This window comes from Pistacia vera, unplaced genomic scaffold (genome assembly GCF_008641045.1).
Source record: "Pistacia vera cultivar Batoury unplaced genomic scaffold, PisVer_v2 Contig52, whole genome shotgun sequence".
In the NCBI taxonomy this organism is placed as follows: domain Eukaryota; kingdom Viridiplantae; phylum Streptophyta; class Magnoliopsida; order Sapindales; family Anacardiaceae; genus Pistacia; species Pistacia vera.
In genome coordinates, this window is record NW_022196357.1 from 347,645 (window position 1) to 371,503 (window position 23,859).

General features: G+C 35.1%; 1 protein-coding gene and 2 pseudogenes across 1 annotated transcript; all 3 read right to left on the minus strand.

The window, feature by feature from the left end:
* Nucleotides 1–1,956: 1,956 nt before the first annotated feature.
* On the minus strand, nt 1,957–17,385 carry LOC116106581 (probable trehalase). Its single transcript, XM_031392952.1, has 12 exons — nt 17,144–17,385; nt 9,948–10,583; nt 9,682–9,801; nt 9,080–9,195; nt 8,855–8,955; nt 8,669–8,778; nt 3,854–3,926; nt 3,600–3,767; nt 3,428–3,515; nt 2,753–2,852; nt 2,445–2,658; nt 1,957–2,361 (listed from the first exon to the last, which is right to left on the minus strand). The coding sequence occupies exons 2-12, from the start codon at nt 10,553–10,555 to the stop codon at nt 2,275–2,277; spliced, it is 1,785 nt and encodes a 594-aa protein (XP_031248812.1). The 5' UTR covers nt 10,556–10,583; nt 17,144–17,385; the 3' UTR covers nt 1,957–2,274.
* LOC116106608 lies at nt 13,343–17,117 on the minus strand (annotated as a pseudogene).
* A 1,104-nt stretch (nt 17,386–18,489) lies between the features above and the next one.
* LOC116106609 lies at nt 18,490–22,649 on the minus strand (annotated as a pseudogene).
* Between the last annotated feature and the right edge of the window lie 1,210 nt (nt 22,650–23,859).

Genomic DNA, 23,859 nt, shown 5'->3' on the forward strand with positions numbered 1-23,859 from the left:
TTAATTTTCAAAATTTTCTAGGGGTGTTTAATTAAATTAATAAATTTAAGGGGTTTAAAAGTAATTAAAAAATAGAATAGTATTTCTCAAATAATAAAACAAACAAGTATTTTGGGAATAGGATTGGGAATATGGGTAGGAATAAACGCACCCAAAGTTATTTTGTTCAACTTTCCTCTGTTTGTTTACTTTTCAAATCTCTATTCTATTATCCTATTAGATTATAGACAGTTATTGTAAATAGTAAAAAACGTATTTGTATTCTATTATCTTATCCTATTATAGACAGTTATTATAAAAAATAAAAAACATATTTTTTTAATATTGACGAAATTTAAATCAAAATCTAATTTTATTCTACTCAACTCAAAGCATACAATTACCTTTCACGATAAAAATTTATAAATTAATAAAAACACCCTAAGAGCATCTTCATTAATTTTAACATATGAAGAACACAATTTTTATTCAAATCCAATAGACTCTTTAAGTTTAATGAAGATGCTATTTATTTTGAAGAAATAGACTTAGAACATCTCCAAATAACTCTTTATATAACCCAAACTCTTTATTATAAAGAGCCTATCTATAAAAACAAAAGTCCAACACTCTTTATCTTTAAAATATAAATTAGAGAGTGAGTTTGACTCTCCACATTTAGAGAGTCAAATTTCACTCTCTATCTTAATTTTAATTAATAAACTACAAGTTCCTATGCATTTTATTTATTAATTCTCTCTCATATTAAGTCTTTTTCTTAAAAATAAAGAGTATCATCATTAAATTTAAAGAGTCTATTGGAATTGAATAAAAATTATATTCTTTATATTTACAAATTAATGAAGATGCTCTTTAAATAAAGAGCATCATTGGAGATGCTCTTAATGGGAGAGAAAATTATTAAATAAAATGCATAAGAACTTGTAGTTTATTAATTAAAATTAGGATAGAAAGTGAAATTTGACTCTCTAAACGTGGAGAGTCAAACTGACTCTGTAATTTATATCTTAAAGATAAAGAATCTGTTGGATTCTTGTTTTGATAGATATACTCTTTATAATAAAGAGTTTGAGTCATATAAAGAGTCATTTGGAGATGCTCTAACCCATCAAGCCACTGTCAACCACCACCAGAACAATTGGCGATCAACCAGATCTAGCTGATTGTGTGTCGAACTAGCCATAAAAAATTTGGTCAAATACACGGTGGATTTGAATGGAAAAGACTAGTTCAACGCACAACCAGCCTGATCAAACCGATTGTGTGCCATTCTGATTACTGCCAACCATCGTCCGATGATGGTAGCAAAATACCAACTGCGTGAGGGAGTGTTTTTGTTAAATGTAAAAGGTTAAAAAATAATCTAAATATTTTTAGAAAATGTATTTAAAAAATGTGTCAAACACATTCTCGGAATCCTATCTTATTTGAGTTAATCCTATTATATCTTATTCACAACAGTTTTTCATAATATCATATTTCATATAATATGCCAAACATTTTTTCATAATGTCATATTTCAAATAACATACCAAACAGTAGGGGTGTTCAAAAGAACCAGTTGAAACCGGAACCGGAGGGTATCCTGGGTTTGGTTCCGGTTCCTACCCAGAACTAATCTTCCATGGGTAGATTCTAACTCCAAATTTTTGGAACCGTTACTGTGAGGTTTCGGTTCCTACCGGAAACAGGAACCGAGACTAATATAAAATAAAATTAAATATTTTGGGGGTTAATAAAAACTTTTGTAAAAAAAATAATGTGAATACATTTATATTTATATTTCATAACATTTAAAGTAAGTTGGTTTGACTTTTGAGAATCTACCTATACAAAGTAATAGAGTTTGTAATTTTGAATTTATAATTTGTAATTTTATTTTTGTTAACAAGTGCCAGGTGGGGGGGTATTTGTAAGTTTTTAAGGGTTTTTTTATCATTTTAAAAACTTTTAGAGGGTCATGAATTTTACAGGATACCCAGAATCAGAACAGGAACTGTTGTTACAGCTTCCGGTTTTGGGTACCTAGGAACCGGTTCCAGTTCTGGTTCAAAATTTCAAGAAACCATCTGTTCTGATTCCTTCAAAAAGTACAAGGTACCCAGAACCGAACATCCCTACCAAACAGGCCTTTGATTTTATTGTTAACAATATAACCCCTGCAACTAAGAGGGCGTTTGAATATTGGTATATTAGTATACCATACTATTTCAATAAACAACGGCCTGCATCCTTTATTCCAGTATATCAAAATTCCTTCTTCAGTTTCGTAGCTCATTGGCAATCTATCTTCAGGTCTCGAGGCCATCCAAACTCCTCCAATAATGCTAATACAACTCCATTTGACCAACCAAAACCAGTCTGCATCAAAGCATGCCACAAAATAAATATTAAATCGACGGCTAATTTCAAGTCTAAAGATGATATTTCTTCAATGTACTCACCTGTGGAATGTATTCACCACCACCTCCGAAATCTCCACACTTTTCCACATTATATTTTTCATGCATAGCACCAGTTTTCTTGTAGGCAACATAGTTGGTTCTGATCCACCTTACTGCAATGTCTTCAGCCATTGCCCTTGCTTCTTCTGATCCTGATCTTAACAAACCTTCTATTATCATGTGTTGAAGCGGCGCCCAACCATTTGGATAATCCCTGTTTATATTATTGGAATTCGGTTGTGTAGGTTAATCGATGATAAATATAAGGGAATACATAAGGCAATGCAAATGTTAAACATGTTACTAACCATTGGTTTCCCGAATTTATCAAAGAAGTTGCTATTCCAACAGCACAAACCAGGCCTGAACTTTCAAGACTTTTTTTAACCTTCTTCACCAAACAAGTGTCTGTGCAAACAACCAGTAGGATTCTCAGTATTCCCCTTAAAAGGTTAGCACAAGTTATTTCCTCTCTCCAGATCCCACTAGTATATGTTTTGATTTTTGATACCATAATAAACCTGTGAATACCTCATAAAAATTTGGAATGTAATATGCCTTACAGAATAGACTTCTGTTCCTTGATATCAATTCTTATGTCCAACTAAAATACTGAACTCAAGAGGGCTAGGCCGAAGAGTTTAAAGGAAGAATAATGCTATCAAAATACATACGTCAAACTGAATGCAAAGGGTGTCGAAATCAATAACAGAGAGATCCTGCAGCATCTGCAATCCTTACTAGTTGCTAGAGACACATAGAAGCTCATCTATTTGGGCTCATTTTTTGACTCAAGGATAATAGCAGCAAAATATAGCTTCCTAATAAGATTCAGATCACCCACAGGGTCCCAGATCGAATCTTGAAAACTGGGTTAAAGTTCAAGTTCCTCAACCAAGTGGCTAAGCCTTGTTTCCAAAACATTCAGTCCATTAAGCCAATAACTTCACCTTGTCTCAAAGTCTACAATAAAAGGCACAAACCTGAGTTGAACAAATCAATCCATAGAGGCAAGTAATTTGAAGCATATGCCCTATGATTCTGGTTCGAAGCTTGCCATGCTTGACATTCCTGCAAGTATCAAAGCAATAAATTCAGGAAAACTGTCGAGAAAATTATATCATCAGCCGACAAAACCCTGCGTGTAGAAGTCACCTCAAGAGTAGCTCCATTATCAAACCAGTAATCAAGCCATTGCCACTTCTCTTCATTCCAAAAAACAGAGTTGATTGCCCGTTTTCTTGTTTGAGAAGCCTTCAAAAAGCTCTTGGCAGTCCTATTATCTCCAACAACTTTTGCAAAGAAGGCAATGTCAAGTTCCATCTGGACAATCATGTAGAACAGCACTTAATGTAAAAAGTGCATATATTACAAATCTTGAAACTTACTACCATAGTAATGTGTAATACCCTGAGTACGAATACATTTAAGTCAACAGGTAAAATCGATGTTGTGGTCAAAGTGGTGATATCCGAGGTGTTCCTGCAATAGAAAAATGAATTGAATAAGCTCTCGAAACTGGAAACTTTGTGAAATCGAAGTGAACAAGCCTGACAATTGAATCACATTATTCACATAAGAGAAGAAAAGAATTAGCTTTAAACTGAGCTTATGTGTGATTAGTACTAAATGAATAAAGAACAATAATAATAAATAAAAATTAACCTCATCCATCTTGTACTGAAATCCCATCCAGATTCAGAAGTCGAAGCTACTTCCCTATAAAAATGCTGTTTCTCAGAATCGTTCAAGATCTTTGAAGCAAATGCCTTGTCCTGTTACACAGAAGAAGATTAAATTTCTCACCAAAATACAGCGCAGAAATTATGCTAAAGTACGGGAAAAACATACGATGGTAGCAGATTCAGGCCTTGGTTTGTTCCACATTGCATAATACCGACTTAATTTGTGACTGCTAGCTTGACTATCTTGGACTGTCACACTGTGTATTCCTACAACAGCAGGAAAAAAAAAAATTTGTATCAAATAAAATCCCCGATTCTCTCTTATAATTCAAAGTTTCAAAAGTAATACTACGTGCATTAATTAAATTATCTAATTTAAGTATTTAATAAATTTTAAAATTTTTTCTCTTAATTTTTGGGAGAATTGACGTGACAATATAAGAGGCATGTCACGTCAGTTAGTATTTGAGTTAATATGATTTTTTTTTGTAGTACATATAGCATTTTCAAGTTTCGGACCCTAACCTTCCATTGTTATTTTTCATATTTCATCTTCTTCCTCTCTCCTTCTTCTCTTCTCCTCCTCTTCCTTTCTTATCTTTTTTTTTTTTCTCTCTTCTCTTGCTCCTTTCTTCTCTATCTCCTCCCTTTTCTCATTCTCTTTCTCCATCTTCCTCCAATTGCACTTGGAAGTGGCGAATCTTGCCACCATTGCCTAGATCTATGTTTGGCCACCACGGCCCAGGTCTGGTGGTTGGCTTAAATTTTATATTTCTTCAGTTATTATTAGGTCTGTTTGTTTTTTATTTTGGATAAGATTTCTAAATAATATTGGGTAGTTGAATAGGTGAGTATTACGAGGTAAATTTAAAAATTCACAAAAAAACCCCTCATTGCTAATTTAACTAAACACCCCATATTAAAATTTTTGTAAATGACAAAAAAACCCTCACCCACCCACAGTGCCAGATTCCGCACCACCCGTCAGAATTTAGTTGGAAAATGGTGTTACGACCAGGCCGGTCAGATTTGGCCGGTCATGCATCGATATGGCCTTTTCCGGCCAGATCCACCACTGATCTGGCAGGAAAACCAGACTAGCGTCACCAGCAAAGGCCAATTTGGCCGTAAGCGACGACCAAAGATATGGTCGTTATTGTCGGTCAACGACGCCATTTCTTTGGTTGTCATTGACGGCTAGATTTGGCTTTTTTTTCGACCAGATCTAGTGTGATCTAACTGGAGAAGGCCAGATCGGAGAATTACCACCATTTATGTCTTTCTACACGCCATTGTGATAGATCCGGTAACCAGCGACGTGGTTCCAAATCTGGCAACTATAGGTGGGTAGGTTGTTTTTGTTATTTTTAAACTTTTTTTTTCTACGGGTTTTTAATAAATTATAAACAAGGGGTTTAAAAGTAATTAAAAAAATAGAATAGTTTTCTCAATAATAATAAAACAAGTATTTTGGGAATATAGATAACACAAACAAAAGCCCATTATTTTTCTTAAGAAATTAGATTTGGTTAATTTGGATATTGACGGGTTGTAATTAATTATGTTTGTAATGTCTTTTTCATTGAGTGAAAAAAGAAAACAGAAAAAAAAAAAACTAAATGTCGTAAGAGAGGAAGACAAGGGATTGTGGTTGGCCGCACCTTGGCCCTGGGTCCCCTGTTGCTGGTGAACTGTGGCCACATGTGGTGGCAATCCGTGGAAGCAAGTGATTGTGGTTGGCCGTACCTTGGTATTGCCTCATGAATAGTGGTGGCACAGTTCGAGTGGTGGTGGAAGAGGTAAAGTCATAGACGGCGGTGTGTGGTTGAGATTGGGAACAAATAAGGAAGGAAGAGAGGAAGAACAGAAAGAAAGAAAGGGAAAAAATAAGGATGAGAGCAGATTTTTGATTTAGTATAATCAATTTTTTTTTCATTTAGGTTAATTCAAATTTTAATTAATTAAATTATATAATTAAATATTTAAGAAGGTGATGTGATAGCTGATGTGGCTTTCCAGCTATCATACCACTTTGTAAAAAGTTAAAGTCTGTTTGTTTTGTTATTTTAGATAGAATTTTAGGAATAATATTGGGTTATCGAATAAGGTGAGTATTACGAGGTAAAAAAATAAAATTAACAAAAAACCCTCCAGGTTTGCTAATTTAACTAAACACCTCAATATATAAATTGTAAAATGACAAAAACACCCCCACCACCCCACAGTGCTAGATTCCGACCACCACCGTCGAAAAATGACGTTACGCACGACTGGTCGTGCGTCGATATGGCATTTTCTGACCAGATCTCGACAAATTTGGCCATCATGGCCTCAAAGCAACGGCCAGATCTAGCATTTTCCAGCCAGATCCACTGTGGATCTAACTAGAAATGCCAGAGTGGCAAATTACCGGCCAGTTCCAGTCATTTTTACGCCGTTATGACAGACTATGGGTGGGTGGGGTGTTTTTATTAATTTTCAAAATTTTCTAGGGTGTTTTTAAATTATTAATAAATTTAAGGGGTTTAAAAGTAATTAAAAATAGAATAGTATTTCTCAATAATAAAACAAACAAGTATTTTGGGAATAGGATTGGGATATGGGTAGGAATAAACGCACCCAAAGTTATTTTGTTCAACTTCCCTCTGTTTGTTTACTTTTCAATCTCTATTCTATTATCCTATTAGAAGACAGTTATGTGTAAATAGTAAAAAACGTATTTGTATTCTATTATCTTATCCTATTATAGACAGTTATTATAAAAATAAAAAACATATTTTTTATATTGACGAAATTTAAATCAAAATCTATTTTTATTCTACTCAACTCAAAGCATACAATTACCTTTCACGATAAAAATTTATAAATTAATAAAACACCCTAAGAGCATCTTCATTAATTTTAACATATGAAGAACACAATTTTTATTCAAATCCAATAGACTCTTTAAGTTTAATGAAGATGCTATTTATTGAAGAAATAGACTTAAACATCTCCAAATAACTTCTTATATAACCCAAACTCTTATTATAAAGAGCCTATCTATAAAACAAAAGTCAACACTCTTTATCTTAAAATATAAATTAGAGAGTGAGTTTGCCTCTCCCATTTAGAGAGTCAATTTCACTCTATCTTAATTTTAATTAATAAACTACAAGTTTATGCATTTTATTTATTAATTCTCTCTCATATTAAGTCTTTTCTTAAAAATAAAGAGTATCATCATTAATTTAAAGAGTCTATTGGAATTGAATAATTATATTCTTTATATTTACAAATTAATGAAGTGCTCTTTAAAAAAGCATCATTGGAGATGCTCTTAATGGGAGAGAAATTTAAATAAATGCTAAACTGTAGTTTATTAATTAAATTAGATAGAAGTGAAATTTGACTCTCTAAACGTGGAAGTCAAACTGCATCTGTAATTTATATCTTAAAGATAAAGAATCTGTTGGATTCTTGTTTTGATAGATATACTCTTTTAATAAAGAGTTTGAGTCATATAAAGAGTCATTGGAGATGCTCTAACCCATCAAGCCACTGTCAACCTTTGCCGACCCCCACCAAAACGACTGGCATCAACCGGATCTAGCTTTGTGTGTTGATCTAGCCATAAAAATCTACTCAATACACGTGGATTTGAATGAAAGACTATTCAACGCACAACCAGCCTGATCAAACCGATTGTGTGCCATTCTATTACTGCCAACCATCGTCCGATGATGGTAGCAAAATCCAACTGCGTGAGGAGTGTTTTTTGTAAATGAAAGGTTAAAAAATAATAATATTTTTAGAAAATGTATTTAAAAAATGTGTCAAACACATTCTCGAATCCTATCTTATTTGGTTCTATATATCTATATTCACACAGTTTTTCATAAATCATTTTTCATATAATATGCCAAACATTTTTTTCATAATGTCATATTTCAAAAACATACCAAACGTAGGGTGTTCAAAAGAACCAGTTGAAACCGGAACCGGAGGGTATCCTGGGTTTGGTTCCGGTTCTACCCGAACTAATCTTCCATGGGTAGATTCTAACTCCAAATTTTTGGAACCGTTACTGTGAGTTTTCGGTTCCTACCGGAACAGGAACCGAGACTAATATAAAATAAATTAAATATTTTGGGGTTAATAAAACTTTTGTAAAAAAAATAATGTGATACATTTATATTTATATTTCACTAACTTAAAGTAAGTTGGTTTGACTTTTGAGAATCTACCTACAAAGTATAGAGTTTGTAATTTTGAATTTATAATTTTTGTAATTTTTATTTTTGTTAACAAGTGTCAAGGGGGTAGTCAACAGGTAAAATCGATGTTGTGGTCAAAGTGGTGATATCCGAGGTGTTCCTGCAATAGAAAAATGAATTGAATAAGCTCTCAAAACTGGAAACTTTGTGAAATCGAAGTGAACAAGCCTGACAATTGAATCACATTATTCACATAAGAGAAGAAAAGAATTAGCTTTAAACTGAGCTTATGTGTGATTAGTACTAAATGAATAAGGAACAATAATAATAAATAAAAATTAACCTCATCCATCTTGTACTGAAATCCCATCCAGATTCAGCAGTCGAAGCCACTTCCCTATAAAAATGCTGTTTCTCAGAATCGTTCAAGATCTTTGAAGCAAATGCCTTGTCCTGTTACACAGAAGAAGATTAAATTTCTCACCAAAACACAGCGCAGAAATTATGCTAAAGTACGGGAAGAACATACGATGGTAGCAGATTCAGGCCTTGGTTTGTTCCACATTGCATAATACCGACTTAATTTGTGACTGCTAGCTTGACTATCTTGGACTGTCACACTGTGTATTCCTACAACAGCAGTAAGGAAACAAGACATATGAAATTCGTAAACTATGAAGGTATATACGGTTCCAATCTTAAAAGGAAAAATAATAAGTAAATTTAAAGAAATAAAATGAACATATTATCATACCTGTATTCCAAAATTGATATTCTTTGAGCAGAGCAGGAAGAGCCTTAATAACCAATTTCAAGTCACCAGTCCGCTTGTATATTTCATGAATCATTGCACTCAGTAGGGGAGGCTGGCTGCAACATATATTCTCAAACTACGTCAATATTCACCCAAAATGTTATAATTAAATTATTAATATGAAAATCTGACCACATTGACAATTTGAGAACTTGCAGAAGCTTATACAAACTCCAAGATTACAGAAGAGTACAAGCTCCAAAAGTGTCACGGACTGACGATACTAAACATAGTTATCAAGGGGTTCAAATCACTCTCCTTTCACCATCATGCACGTCACAGACAGTCAAGAGAATGAATGAATGAATGAGAAGTATTAATGCAGACTGTTACGCTAAGCAAGGTCTTAAAGCTTGCGAAACTGAAATCTTAGAATTGTTTCCCTGAATCCACCATTGTATTGAAATATAAATGGAAACATTTTACATATATTTAATAAACGAGACATCAAATACTCCATGCATCATATTTGACTTGCTTATGAATTTAATGCAGAGAAGCATGAAAATTGAAAATAGTGAGCAAAAATACAGGAGCATTACCTCCTATTGGTGTAATAGGCCCTTGCACCGTTAAGAACATAACCATATGTATCAATGAAGGAGATGAGATTAGTCACAATTGATTTTGCAGTGGCATACATTTTGCTTGCCATCAAGCCCCTGCACAACAGTTAACACATAGAATCAAACTCATACATCTTCAAAGAAATGAAAATTGTACCAGCATTGCTCTTTCTAGATTGAAAAATAGTAAAAGCGAACCTTCTTAATTGTAAAAACAAACATGAGAAGTGAACTCGACTAACCTTATAACCCAGTAAGAATCCCAATAGTTGACCTCTTTAAAGCGAGACCCAGGAATAACAACCGGTCCAGGAAGGGGAAGCAAAGTATGAAACTCAGGCCGGTTCAAAACAGAGTCAGAAACTTTCCGACTCAAATTTTTCCACAAAGAATGCACTTCTAATGCCCATGCTCTCACTTGAGAATTCTCAACCTTAGGCAAAAAGCCCTCCGGCTCAGGAACAAAATCCAGTGGGTCAGCATACACAAGATCATCTCCAGCACCCTCAAAGTAATCATCAATAAACTTGCTCAAATCTAGAACTGAAATTGCCCCAGTAGCGTTTCGTGGCAACTTGTCAAAAGCATCAATTGTTGTTGAAAGATTTGACTTCAAAGACAAGTCAACGTACATTTTGGGATCAAAGTTCTTTGGACCAAAAGTTTTCAGCGAAGTCTCCTGCAAAGTTTGAAGGAAATTTACCAATGGGGTTGTGGGAATCACGGGGCCCGTATCGGCACTCCATGTTTCTAACGAAGCGTTTACGATGTTCATGGTTGTTAGTAACATGAACAAAAATATAAACGGAAACAAAGTGAAGGGGTAACTGTTGTGAGAAAAGAAGGCCATGACGGGGGGACAATAGGGAAGAGTTACTGTTGATTAGAGAAGGAAACATAATGATCAAGGAAATAGCCGGCCACAGAAATGGATACTTGCGGTTGTTTTGTAGTAGTGTACGAAATTCTTCCTCTTTCTACTGGTTTTTGTCTTCGATCCTTAGATATGTCAGTATAAAGTGACGTGATTGATGGCCTGACCAATCACATCACTTGCCACGTCACACTTTCCACGTCAACATTTAAAAAATATTTAATATTTAATTAATTATATTAATTAAAATATTTTAATTAATCCGAATTCAAAAAAAACATTTAATATTAATGCTAGGTGCATTAATTAAATTATACTAATCTAAGTATTAGTAATTGAAATTTTAAAAATTTTTTGTTTAAATTTTTGGGAGAATTGACGTGAAAATATAAGAGGTATGTCACGCCAATTAGTATTTGGATTAATATGATTTTTTTGTTAATACATATAGCATTATTCAAGTTTCGAACCCTAACCTTCCATTGTTATTTCTCATCTGCTATCTTCTTCCTCTCTCCTTCTTCTCTTCTCCTCCTCTTCCTTTCTTATCTATTTTTTTTCTCTCTCCTCTTCCTCCTTTCTTCTCTATCTCGTCCTTATTTCGCATTCTCTTTCTCCATCTTCCTCCAATTGCAATTGGGTAGTGGCTGAATCTTGCCACCATTGTCTAGATCCGATATTTGGCCACCACGGCCCAGGTCTGGTGGTTGGCTTAAATTTTATATTTCTTCAGTTATTATTGGGTCTGTTTGTTTTATTATTTTGAATAGGATTTTGAGAATAATATTGGGTAGTTGAATATGATGAGTATTACGAGGTAAAATTTAAAAATTCACAAAAAACCTCATAGGTTTGCTAATTTAACTAAACACTCCAATATATAAAAATTTTGTAAAATGACCAAAAAAAACCCCACCCACCCATAGTGCCAGATTTCGGCCACCATCGCCAGAATTTGGCTGGAAAAAGGTGTTACGATGCAGGCCGGTCAGATCTGGCCGGTCATGCATCGATATGACCTTTTCCGACCAGATCCACCACTAATCTGGCAGGAAAAGGCCATATCTGGCGGTCGACAGCCGTCGCTTAACGGCCAAAGATATGGTCGTCATTGTCGATCAATGACGGCCATTTCTTTGGTTGTCGTTGATGGCTAGATTTGGCCTTTTTCGACCAGATCTAGTGTGGATCTAACCGGAGAAGGCCAGATCGGCGAATTACCGACCATTTCTAGTCGTTTCTACGCCATTGTGATAGATTCCGGCAACCAGCGATGGTGGTTGCCAAAATCTGGCAACTATGGGTGGGTGGGGTTGTTTTTATTAATTTTTAAACTTTTTTTTTCTACGGGGTTTTTAATTAAATTAATAAACTTAAGAGGTTTAAAAGTAATTTTAAAAAATAGAATAGTATTTCTCAAATAATAATAAAACAAGTATTTTGGGAATATGGATAGGAATAACAAAACAAAAGGACCATTAATTTTTCTTAAAAAATTAGATTTGGTTAATTTGGATATTGAAGGGTTGTAATTAATTATGTTTTGTAATGTATTTTTTATTGAGTAAGGAAAAAAAGAAAACAGAAAAAAAAAAACTAAAATGTCAGTAAGAGAGGAAGACAAGGGATTGGTGGTTGGCCGCACCTTGGCCCCGAGCGCCCTGGTGGCTGGTGAAACCGTGGCCACATGTGGTGGCAGTTTCGTGGGAGGCAAGGGATTGGTGGTTGGCCGTACCTTGGCAGTGTCTCGTGAATAGTGGTGGCACGGATGCGAGTAAAGGTGGAAAAGCAACCCGCCCGGCCCGTGGCGGGTTGCTGCAAATGGCGGGTCAGTCCTAACCCGCCCGATGACATTGGCGGGCCAGGTTAGGCCCGCCAATGTTAGAGAATTGGCTGGCCCAACCCGGACCGCCAACCCTAACCCGCCGGGTTAGGCGCGGGTTGGNAATTACACATCATTTAAGAAAAGAACCTTGTGATATATTATATTTTTTGGGTTTTTAAAAAAGATTGATATACTGAAAATAAAAACGCATTTAACATATTTGTGGGAAAATGACTAATTTTTCAGAGTTAATTTGATCCAAATACTTAAGGGTCTAGAAAGGAAAGTTATTTTGTCCAACTTTCCCCTGTTTGTTTATTTTTCAAATCTCTATTCTATTATCCTATTATATTGTAAACAGTTATTATAAAAAATAAAGAACGTATTCATTTTAAAATCGACCGAATTCCATTCAAAATATAATCCTAGTATACTTAACTCAAAAGATACAATTACCTTTCAAAATAAAAGTTTATAAATTAACAAAAACGTCTCAACTCACCCAAACCATTATTGGCCACTAACAACAATTGTCGACCACCAACAGAATGACTAACGATCGATCAAATCTAATCGATTGTGCGGCAATCTGGCCATCAAAAATCTAGTCATTAACAATAGTCAGATGCATAGTGGATTTGACAAGAAAAAGTCAGTTCAACGCACGATCGTCCAAATCAAGCCGATCGAGCACCACTCTGACGATTGCCGACCATCGTCCGATGATGGTTGAGTGATCGAGAGTGTTTTTGTTAAATGTAAAGAGTTAAAAAATAATAGAAAATGTTTTTAAAAATTGTACCAAACAAATTCTTAGAATCCTACCTTATTTGATTTAATCCTATCATATCCTATTCACATCAGTTTTTCATAATATCATATTCCATATAATATACCAAACAGTTTTTCATAATATCATATTTCAAATTACATACCAAACAGGCCTTTGATTTTATTGTTAACAATATAACCCCTGCAACTAAGACGGTGTTTGAATATTGGTATATTAGTATACCATACAATTTCAATAAACAACGGCCTGCATCCTTTATTCTAGTATATTAAAATTCCTTCTTCAGTTTCATAGCTCACTGGCAATCTATCTTCAGGTCTCGAGGCCATCCAAACTCCTCCAATAATGCTAATACAACTCCATTTGACCAACCAAAACCAGTCTGCATCAAAGCATGCCACAAAATAAATATTAAAAATCGCGGCTAATTTCAACTCTAAAGATGATATTTCTTCAATGTACTCACCTGTGGAATGTATTCACCACCACCTCCGAAATCTCCACACTTTTCCACATTAATTTTTCATGCATAGCACCAGTTTTCTTGTAGGCAACATAGTTGGTCTGATCCACCTTATGCAATGTCTTCAGCCATTGCCCTTGCTTCTTCTGATCCTGATCTTAACAAACTTCTATACATGTGTTGAAGCGGCGCCCAACCATTTGGATAATCCCTGTTATATTATTGGAATTCGGTTGTGTAGGTAATCGATGATAAATATAAGGGAATAAATAAGGCAATGCAAATGTTAAACATGTACTAACCATTGGTTTCCGAATTTATCAAAGAGTTGCTATTCAACAGCACAAAACAGGCCTGAACTTTCAAGACTTTTTTTAACCTTCTTCACAAACAAGTGTCTGTGCAAACAACCAGTAGGATTCTCAGTATTCCCTTAAAAGGTTACAAGTTATTTCCTCTCTCCAGATCACAGTATATGTTTTGATTTTTGATACCATAATAAACCTGTGAATACCTCATAAAAATTTGGAATGTGATATGCCTTACAGAATTGAATTCTGTTCCTTGATATCATTCTTATGCCCAACTAAAGTACTGAACTCAAGAGGCTAGGCCGAAGAGTTTAAAGGAAGAATAATGCTATCAAAATACATACGTCAAACTGAATGCAAAGGGCGTCGAAATCATAAAAGAGAGATCCTGCAGCATCTGCAATCCTTACTAGTTACTAGAGACACTAGAGCTCATCTATTTGGGCTTATTTTTTGACTCAAGGATAATACAGCAAAATATAGCTTCCTAAATAAGATTCAGATCACCCACATGGTCCCAGACGAATCTTGAAAACTGGGTTAAAGTCAAGTTCCTCAACCAAGTGGCTAAGCCTTGTTTCCAAAACATTCAGTCCATTAAGCTAATAACTTCACCTTGTCTCAAGTCTACAATAAAAAGCACAAACTGGTTGAATAAATCATCCATAGAGGCAAGTAATTTGAAGCATATGCCCTATGATTCTGGTTCGAAGCTTGCCATGCTTGACATTCCTGCAAGTATCAAAGCAATAAATTCGGGAACTGTCGAGAAAATATATCATCAGCCGACAAAACCTTGCGTGTAGAAAGTCACCTCAAGAGTAGCTCCATTATCAAACCAGTAATCAAGCCATTGCCTCTTCTCTCATTCCAAAAAACAGAGTTGATGCCGTTTTCTTGTTTGAGAAGCCTTCAAAAAGCTCTTGGCGTCCTATTATCTCCACAACTTTTGCAAAGAAGGCAATGTCAAGTTCCATCTGGACAATCATGTAGAACAGCATTAATGTAAAAGTGCATATATACAAATCTGAAACTTACTACCATAGTAATGTGTAATACCCTGAGTACGAATACATTAAGTCAACAGGTAAAATCGATGTTGTGGTCAAAGTGGTGATATCCGAGGTGTTCCGCAATAGAAAAATGAATTGAATAAGCTCTCGAAACTGGAAACTTGTGAATCGAAGTGAACAAGCCTGACATTGAATCACATTATCACATAAGAGAAGAAAGAATTAGCTTTAAACTGAGCTTATGTGATTGTACTAAATGAATAAAGAACATAATAATAAATAAAAAATTAACCTCATCCATCTTGACTGAAATCCCATCCAATTCAGCAGTCGAAGCTACTCCCTATAAAAATCTGTTTCTCTGAATCGTTCAAGATCTTTGAAGCAAATGCCTTGTCCTGTTACACAGAAGAAGATTAAATTTCTCACTAAAATACAGCGCAGAAATTATGCTAAAGTACGGAGAACATACAATGGTAGCAGATTCAGGCCTTGGTTTGTCCACATTGCATAATACGACTTAATTTGTGCTGCTAGCTGACTATCTTGGACTGTCACACTGTGTATTCCTACAACAGCAGTAAGCAAACAAGACATTGAAATTCGTAAACTATGAAGGTATATATGGTTCCAAGCTTAAAAGGAAAAATTAGTAAATTTATAGAAATAAAACGAACATATTATTATACCTGTATTCAAAATTGATATTCTTTGAGCAGAGCAGGAAGAGCCTTTCTAACAATTCAAGTCACCAGTCCGCTTGTATATTTCATGAATCATTGCACTCAGTAGGGGAGGCTGGCTGCAACATATATTCTCAAACTACGTCAATATTCACCCAAAATGTTATAATAATTATTAATATGAAAATCGACCACATTGACGATTTGAGAACTTGCAGAGCTATACAAACTCCCAGAATACAGAAGAGTACAAGCTCCAAAAGTGTCACGGACTCACGATACTAAACATAGTATCAAGGGGTTCAAATCACTCTCCTTTCACCATCATGCACGTCGCAGACAGTCAAGAGAATGAATGAAGAATGAATGAAAAGTATTAATGCAGACCGTTACACTAAGCAAGGTCTTAAAGGCTTGCGAAACTGAACTCTTAGAATTGTTTCCCTGAATCACCTTGTATTGAAATATAAATGGAAACATTTTACATATATTAATAAACGAGACATCAAATACTCCATGCATCATATTTGACTTGCTTATGAATTTAATGCAGAGGAGCATGAAAATTGAAAATAGTGAACAAAAAAACAGGAGCATTACCTCCTATTGGTGTAATAGGCCTTGCACGTTAAGAACATAACCATATGTATCAATGAAGGAGATGAGATTAGTCACAATTGATTTTGCAGTGGCATACATTTTGCTTGCCATCAAGCCTCGCACAACAGTTAACACATAGAATCAAACCCATACATGATCTCAAAGAAATGAAACTGTACCAGCATTGCTCTTCTAGATGCAAAATAGTAAAAGGAACCTTCTTAATTGTAAAAACAAACATGGAAGTGAACTCGATAACCTTATAACCCAGTAAGAATCCCAATAGTAGACCTTAAAGCGCGAGACCCTGGAATAACAACGGTCCAGGAAGGGGAAGCAAAGTATGAAACTCAGGCGGTTCAAAACAGAGTCAGAAACTTTCCGACTCAAATTTTTCCACAAAGAATGCACTTCTAATGCCCATGCTCTCACTTGAGATTTCAACCTTAGGCAAAAAGCCCTCCGGCTCAGGAACAATCCAGTGGGTCAGCATACACAAGATCATTCCAGCACCCTCAAAGTAATCATCAATAAACTTGCTCAAATCTTTAACTGAAATTGCCCCAGTAGCGTTTCGTGGCAACTTGTCAAAAGCGAATGTTGTTGAAAGATTTGACTTCAAAGACAGTCAACGTACATTTGGGATCAAAGTTCTTGGACCAAAAGTTTTTAGCGAAGTCTCCTGCAAAGTTTGAAGGAAATTTACCAATGGGTTTGTGGGAATCACAGGGCCCGTATCGGCACTATGTTTCTAACGAAGCGCTTACGATGTTCATGGTTGTTAGTAACAAGAACAGACATATAATCGGAAACAAAGTGAAGGGGTAACGTTGTGAGAAAAGCAGGCCATGACGGGGGACAATAGGAAGAGTTACTCTTGAATTTTACATGATGATCAAGGAAATAGCCGGCTACAGAAATGGATACTTGCGGTTGTTTTGTAGTAGTGTACGAAATTCTTCCTCTTTCTAGTGGTTTTGTTTTCGATCAGTAGATATGTCAGCAATTGGTGGAAACCCAGTAGTAAACTTCACGGTGAAGATAATGAGATTGACTGGACGGCTGGCTGATTGTTAACATTTGCACAGTTGCTGGAGGTTTGAGAGTGAAGTGAGATAAGTAGTTGAAGCCAAATCGAGAGTGAATGATTAAGAAACTGGTTACGTGAAGTTAATATAAAATTGCAAATGATACGGAAGCTTTTATAGTTTATACATACTGAGTTACATATTTTTTAAAACACATATTTGTTTTAAAAAAAACACATATATTTGTTTTTAAATAAAAAATATCATTATATTGGAAATAATCATCTAAATTCATTTGTTAGAGATGGTGTAAAATGTTAATTGAAAACGAACACAAATGTTGTATTAAGTACTACATTACCACATATTTTATGGCCCAAAAAAAAAAATTGCTGCCCAAAAATGAGATTAATTTCGTTTAATTCAACTGTATGTAAGATTACACATCATTTAGGATAAGAACCTTATGATAACTTTTGGGATCGATAGAATTATTGTTTCTTAATGATTTTTTTTTTTTTTTTTTTGGGAGGGGGGGTGTTTTAAAAAAATATTAAAAAAGATTGATATAATAAAAATAAAAACGCATTCAATATATTTGTGGGAAAATGACTAATTTTTCGGAGTATTTGATCCAAATACTAAAGGGTCTAGGAGGGAAAGTTATTTGTGTAAAACTTTTCCTGTTTACAGAATCCAATTAAAAATCTAATCATATTCAACTTCAAACATACAATTACATTCATAATAAAAGTTTAAATAAAAAAAAATACCCCAATCCACCCAAACCATTGTGACCACCAAAACCAACAACCACTGTCGACCACCACCGAAAGACGGACAATCAACAAATATAGCCAATTGTGCACCGATCTGACTATCAAAAATCTGATCATCAATGACAACTAGATACACGATGAATTTGACCGAAAAATGCTAGTTCAATGCACGACCGACCAAATCAAACCAATCTGGTCATTCTAACAACTATCGCCCACATCCACGATGGTGGCCAACTAAGCTCGGTGGACAAAAGTGTTTTTGTTAAATGTAAGAGGTTAAAAATAATATAAATATTTTTCACAAAATTGTCTAAAAAAATATACCAAACACATGTTGAAATCTTTATCTTATTTGATTTAATCCTAATCCTATTCAAAATAGTGTTTCATATATCATATTTCAAATAATATGTCAAATAAGCCTTTGGTTATATTGTTAACAAATATAACCCCTGCAGCGAAGAGGGTGTTTGAATATTGGCATTAGCATGCAATACAATTTCAATAATCAATGGCCTACATCCTTTATTCTAGTAAATCAAATCTTTCAGTTCCATAGCTCACTGGCAATCTATCTTCAGGTCTCGAGGCATCCAAACTCCTCCAATAATGCTAATACAACTCCATTTGACCAACCAAAACCAGTCTGCATCAAAGCATGCCACAAAATAAATATTAAATCGATGGCTAATTTCAACTCTAAAGATAATATTTATTCAATGTACTCACCTGTGGAATGGACACCACCACCTCCGAAATCTCACACTTTTCCACATCATATTTTTCAATAGCACCAGTTTCTGGAGGCAACATAGTTGGTTCGATCCACCTTACCGCAATGTCTCAGCCATTGCCCTTGCTTCTCTGATCTGATCTTAACAAACCTTCTATTATCATGTGTTGAAGCGGCGCCCAACCATTGGATAATCCCTGTTATATTATTGGAATCGGTGCGTAGGTTAATGGACAATAATATAGGGAATACATAAGGCAATGCAAATGTTAAACATGTTACTAACCATTGGTTTCCTGAATTTATCAAAGAAGTTGCTATTCCAACAGCACAAACCAGGCCTGAACTTTCAAGACTTTTTAACCTTCTTCACAAACAAGTGTCTGTGCAAACAACCAGTAGAATTTCAGTATCCCCTTAAAAGGTTAGCCAAGTTATTACCTCACCCCAGATCCCACTAGTATATGTTTTGATTTTTGTACCATAATAAACCTGTGAACACCTCATAAAAATTAAAATGTAAATGCCTACAGAATAGACTTCTGTTCCTTGATATCAATTCTTATGCCCAACTAAAGTCCTGAACTCAAGAGGGCTAGGCCAAACAGTTTAAAAGAAGAATAATGCTATCACAAATACATACTTCAATCTGAATGCCAAGGGTGTCAAAACAATAACAGAGAGATCCTGCAGCATCTTCCATCTTACTAGTTACTAGAGACACTTAGAAGCTCTCTATTTGGGCTCATTTTTGACTTAGGCTAATAGCAGCAAAATATAGCTTCAAATAAGATTCAGATCACCCACATGGTCCCAGATCGAATCTTGAAAACTGGGTTAATTTCAAGTTCCTCAACCAAGTGGCTAAGCCTTGTTTCAAAACATTCAGTCCATTAAGCTATAACTTTACCTTGTCTCAAAGTCTACAGTAAAAATCACAAACCTGAGGTTGAACAAATCAATCCATAGAGGCAAGTAATTTGAAGCATATGCCCTATGATTTGGTTCGAAGCTTGCCATGCTTGACACTCCTGCAAGTATCAAAGCAATAAATTCAGGAAAAGTGCTTAGAAATTTATCATCAGCCAACAAAACCTTGCATGTAGAAGTCACCCAAAAGTAGCTCCATTATCAAGCCAGTAATCAAGCCATTGCCCTTCCATTCAAAAAAACAGAGTAATTGCCTGTTTTCTTGTTGGAAGCTTCAAAAGCTCTCAGCAGTCTCATTATCTCCAACAACTTTTGCAAGAAGGCGATGTCAAGTTCCATCTGGACCATCAAGTAGAACAGCATTAATATAAGAAGTGAATATATATAAATCTTGAAACTACTAAGATAGTAATGTGTTATAACTGAGCACGAATATGTTCAGTCAACAGGTAAAATTGATGTTGTGGACAAAGTGGTGATATCCGAGGTATTCCTGCAATAAAAAAGATGAATTGAATAAGCTCTTAACACTGGAAACTTGTGAATGAAGCGAAGAAGCCTGACAATTAAATCACATAAGAGAAAAAATAATGAGCCTAAACCGAGCTTATGTGTGTTTAGTACAAAATGATAAAGAACAATAATAATTAAAAAAAAAAAAATTAACCATCATCTTGTACTGAAATCCCATCCAGATTCAGCAGTCGAGCTACTTCCCTATAAAAATGCTGTTTCACGAATCATCAACAGCTTGGAAGCCCATGCCTTATCCTGGGAGACAGAAGAAGATAAAATTTCCAAAATACAACGCAGATATTATGCTAAGTACAGAAGAACATACGAGGGTAGTGATTCAGGCTTGGTTTGTTCCACATTGCATAGTACCGACTTAACTTGTGACTGCTAGCTTGACTATCTTGGATTGTCACACTGTGTATTCCTACAACAGCAGTAAGATATACGATACGGAAGTAAGCAAACGATCACATAGAAACTCGTAAAGTATGAATGCATGTTTCAATCTTTAAAGGAAAAAGTAATAAGTAAATTTACAGAAGTAAACGTACATATTATTATACCTGTATTCCAAAATTGTATTCTTTGAGCAGAGCAGGAAGAGCCTTTCTAACCAATCAAATCACCAGTTCGCTTGTTATTTCAGAATCATTGCACTCAGTAGGGGAGGCTGGCTGCAACTATATTCTCAAACTACGTCAATATTCACCCAAAATGTTATATTAAATTACTAATATGAAAATCTGACCACATTGACGATTTGAGAAATTGCAGAAGCTTATACAAACTCCAAGATTATAGAGAGTCAAGCTCCAAAAGTGTCATGATACTAAACATATTTATCAAGCTGTTCAAATCACTCACTTTCACCATCATGCACGTCCAATTATCAAATAAGTTATAAGATATTACCCATATAATCACAGACTGTCAAGAGAATGAACGAATGAAAAATATCAATCTAAACCGCTACGCTAAGCAAGGCCTTAAAAGCTTACGAAACTGAAATCTTAGAATTGTTTAACTGAATCCGCCATTGTATTGAAATATAAATGGAACATTTTACATATATTTAGTAAAAGAGACACAAAATACTACATGCGTCATATTGACTATTAGGATTAATGCAGAGAAGCATGAAAATTGAAAATAGTGAACAAAAAAAGGAGATACTCCTGTGTGTAATAGGCCCTTGCACCGTTAAGAACATAACCCTATGTATCAATGAAGGAGATGAGATTAGTCACAATTGTTTGCAGTGTCATACATTTTGCTTGCCATCAAGCCCTGCATAACAGTTACCACATAAAATCAAGCCCATACACGATCTTCAAAGATTTCTTAATGGAAATTGCACCAGCATTGCTCTTCTAGATTGCAAAATAGTAAAAGCGAAACTTCTAATCGTAAAAACAAACATGAGAAGTGAACTTGACTAACCTTATTACCAGTAGAATCCCAATAGTAGACCTCTCTAAAGCGAGACCCTGGAATAACAACCGATCCAGGAAGGGGAAGCAAAGTATGAAACTCAGGCCGGTTCAAACAGAGTCAGAAAGTTTCCGACTCAAATTTTTCCACAAAGAGTGCACTTCTAATGCCCATGCTCTCACTTGAGAATTTTCAACCTTAGGCAAAAACCCCTCGGTTCAGGAACAAAATCCGGGGGTCAGCATATACAAGATCATTTCCGGCACCATCAAAATAATCATCAATAAACTTGCTCAAGTCTTGAGCTGAAATTGCCCCAGTAGCGTTTGTGGCAACTTGTCAAAAGCGTCAATTGTTGTTGAAAGATTTGACTTCAAAGACAAGTCAACGTACATTTTGGGATCAAAGTATTTGGACCAAAGGTTTTCAGCGAAGTCTCCTGCAAAGTTTGAAGGAATTTTACCAATCGGGTTGTGTGAATCACAGGGCCGTATCGGCACTGCATGGTTCTGACGAAGCTTCTACGATGTTCATGGGTGTAGTAACAAGAACAAAATCTAAACGGAAACAAGTAAAGGGGTTACCGCTGCGAGAAAAAGAAGGCCATGATTGGGGGAGAATAGGGAAGAGTTACCGCTGATTAGATAAGGAAACATAATGTCCATTTTTATATGATGATCAAAGAAATAGCCGGCCACAGAAATGGATAATTGTTGTTCTTTTGTAATTTGTAGTAGTGTATGAAACACTTCTTTTTATTTTCTACTGGCTTTCGTTTTCGATCCGTACAATGAAAGAGGGATATGTCAGCAGTTATTGGAAAAGACCCAGTAAGTAAAATTTATGGTGAAGATAATGGGATTGACTGATTGTTTAAGATTTGCACACAGTTGCAGAGTTGCTGTAGGTTTGAGAGCGAAGTGATGAACAGTAACGAAAAAGTTTACACAAAAGAGAGAGAGAAAACCAGAACAAGAAATATTTAAAAGAGTTTACGAAGTGTTTATATAGTAAAAATACTCCAGGCTGGCAATCCTTGTGAATAACAAGCTACAAAATCTCTGCCTTTCATTTTTAATCAAACAAACACATTCTAAGCATATTACCACCGTAGGATCTGCTCTTTATTAGCTACAGCACTCAGTCTAAGATGCGGATGCCAAATGGCTGGCTAAGTGAAGGTTAAAATTGAAATTGGGAAATGACATATGATACGACAGCCTTTAGAGGAGAATAAATTAGCTTATGCTGGAGGCAGAAACAAATGTTTCTAGCCGTTCAAATCTTTTGTCGCGTCACCTATCACAATGTTACGATGATTTATCATTTATTTAGTTCTTTGGAGTTATACAATATTTAATAAATCCCAAAAATTACGCATAAACCGGTCCCGACAGTGTGGTTCCCAAAAAATAAAAAAAACAAAAGTTGGGGAGGAGTTCAAATTGGCTTTTGCTGAGTAACTAGTCTATTTGGTTAATTTATTTGAAAGCCATGGATTTCTGCATGTGACAATTGGAGCACATTCAGAGATATTATATCCTGATCTGACGTCCATGGAAGCTGAGCCACTCGGCCGAAAGACAAGTAAGAAAAGAGGTTGTGGAATTAAATTAGAACAATGCTAGTTTTACCGATGTTTTAAAAATCGATCCAGGATAAAACCTGACAAGAGGGCCGAGTTCCAGGTCGATCGATTTAACCGGTTAAACCAGCTGGTTCAATCGGTGAACAGTAATTTGATGACATCATCAAAATACTGTTCATAGAATACATTTCCTTCCCAAATTTTACTCCAAAGTCCAAATCATAAACTCCAAAATAAAAAATTCATAGCAAAACATCATCAAACATCATTATATCAATAATACAAATCAAAATAACAAAATTAATGAAGAAAAATAACATAATAGTTGTTTCAAGTTTTCAACTTTCAAGTCAACGACTCAACATTTCAACATTCTAACAAAAATTGATCTTCACCAAAGGGTCCTCAATCAATCTATCTATCATTCCATCCTCAATTAAAATTGACAATTCACACACTACCTGATAGATGATCATCATCATTATTAACATTGGCGACATCATTTACAAAAAATTCTAGCAAAAAAGAAAAATCATAAGTTAAATCTTCTCATTTAAACTAATTGAATATAAACTAGCTAATAC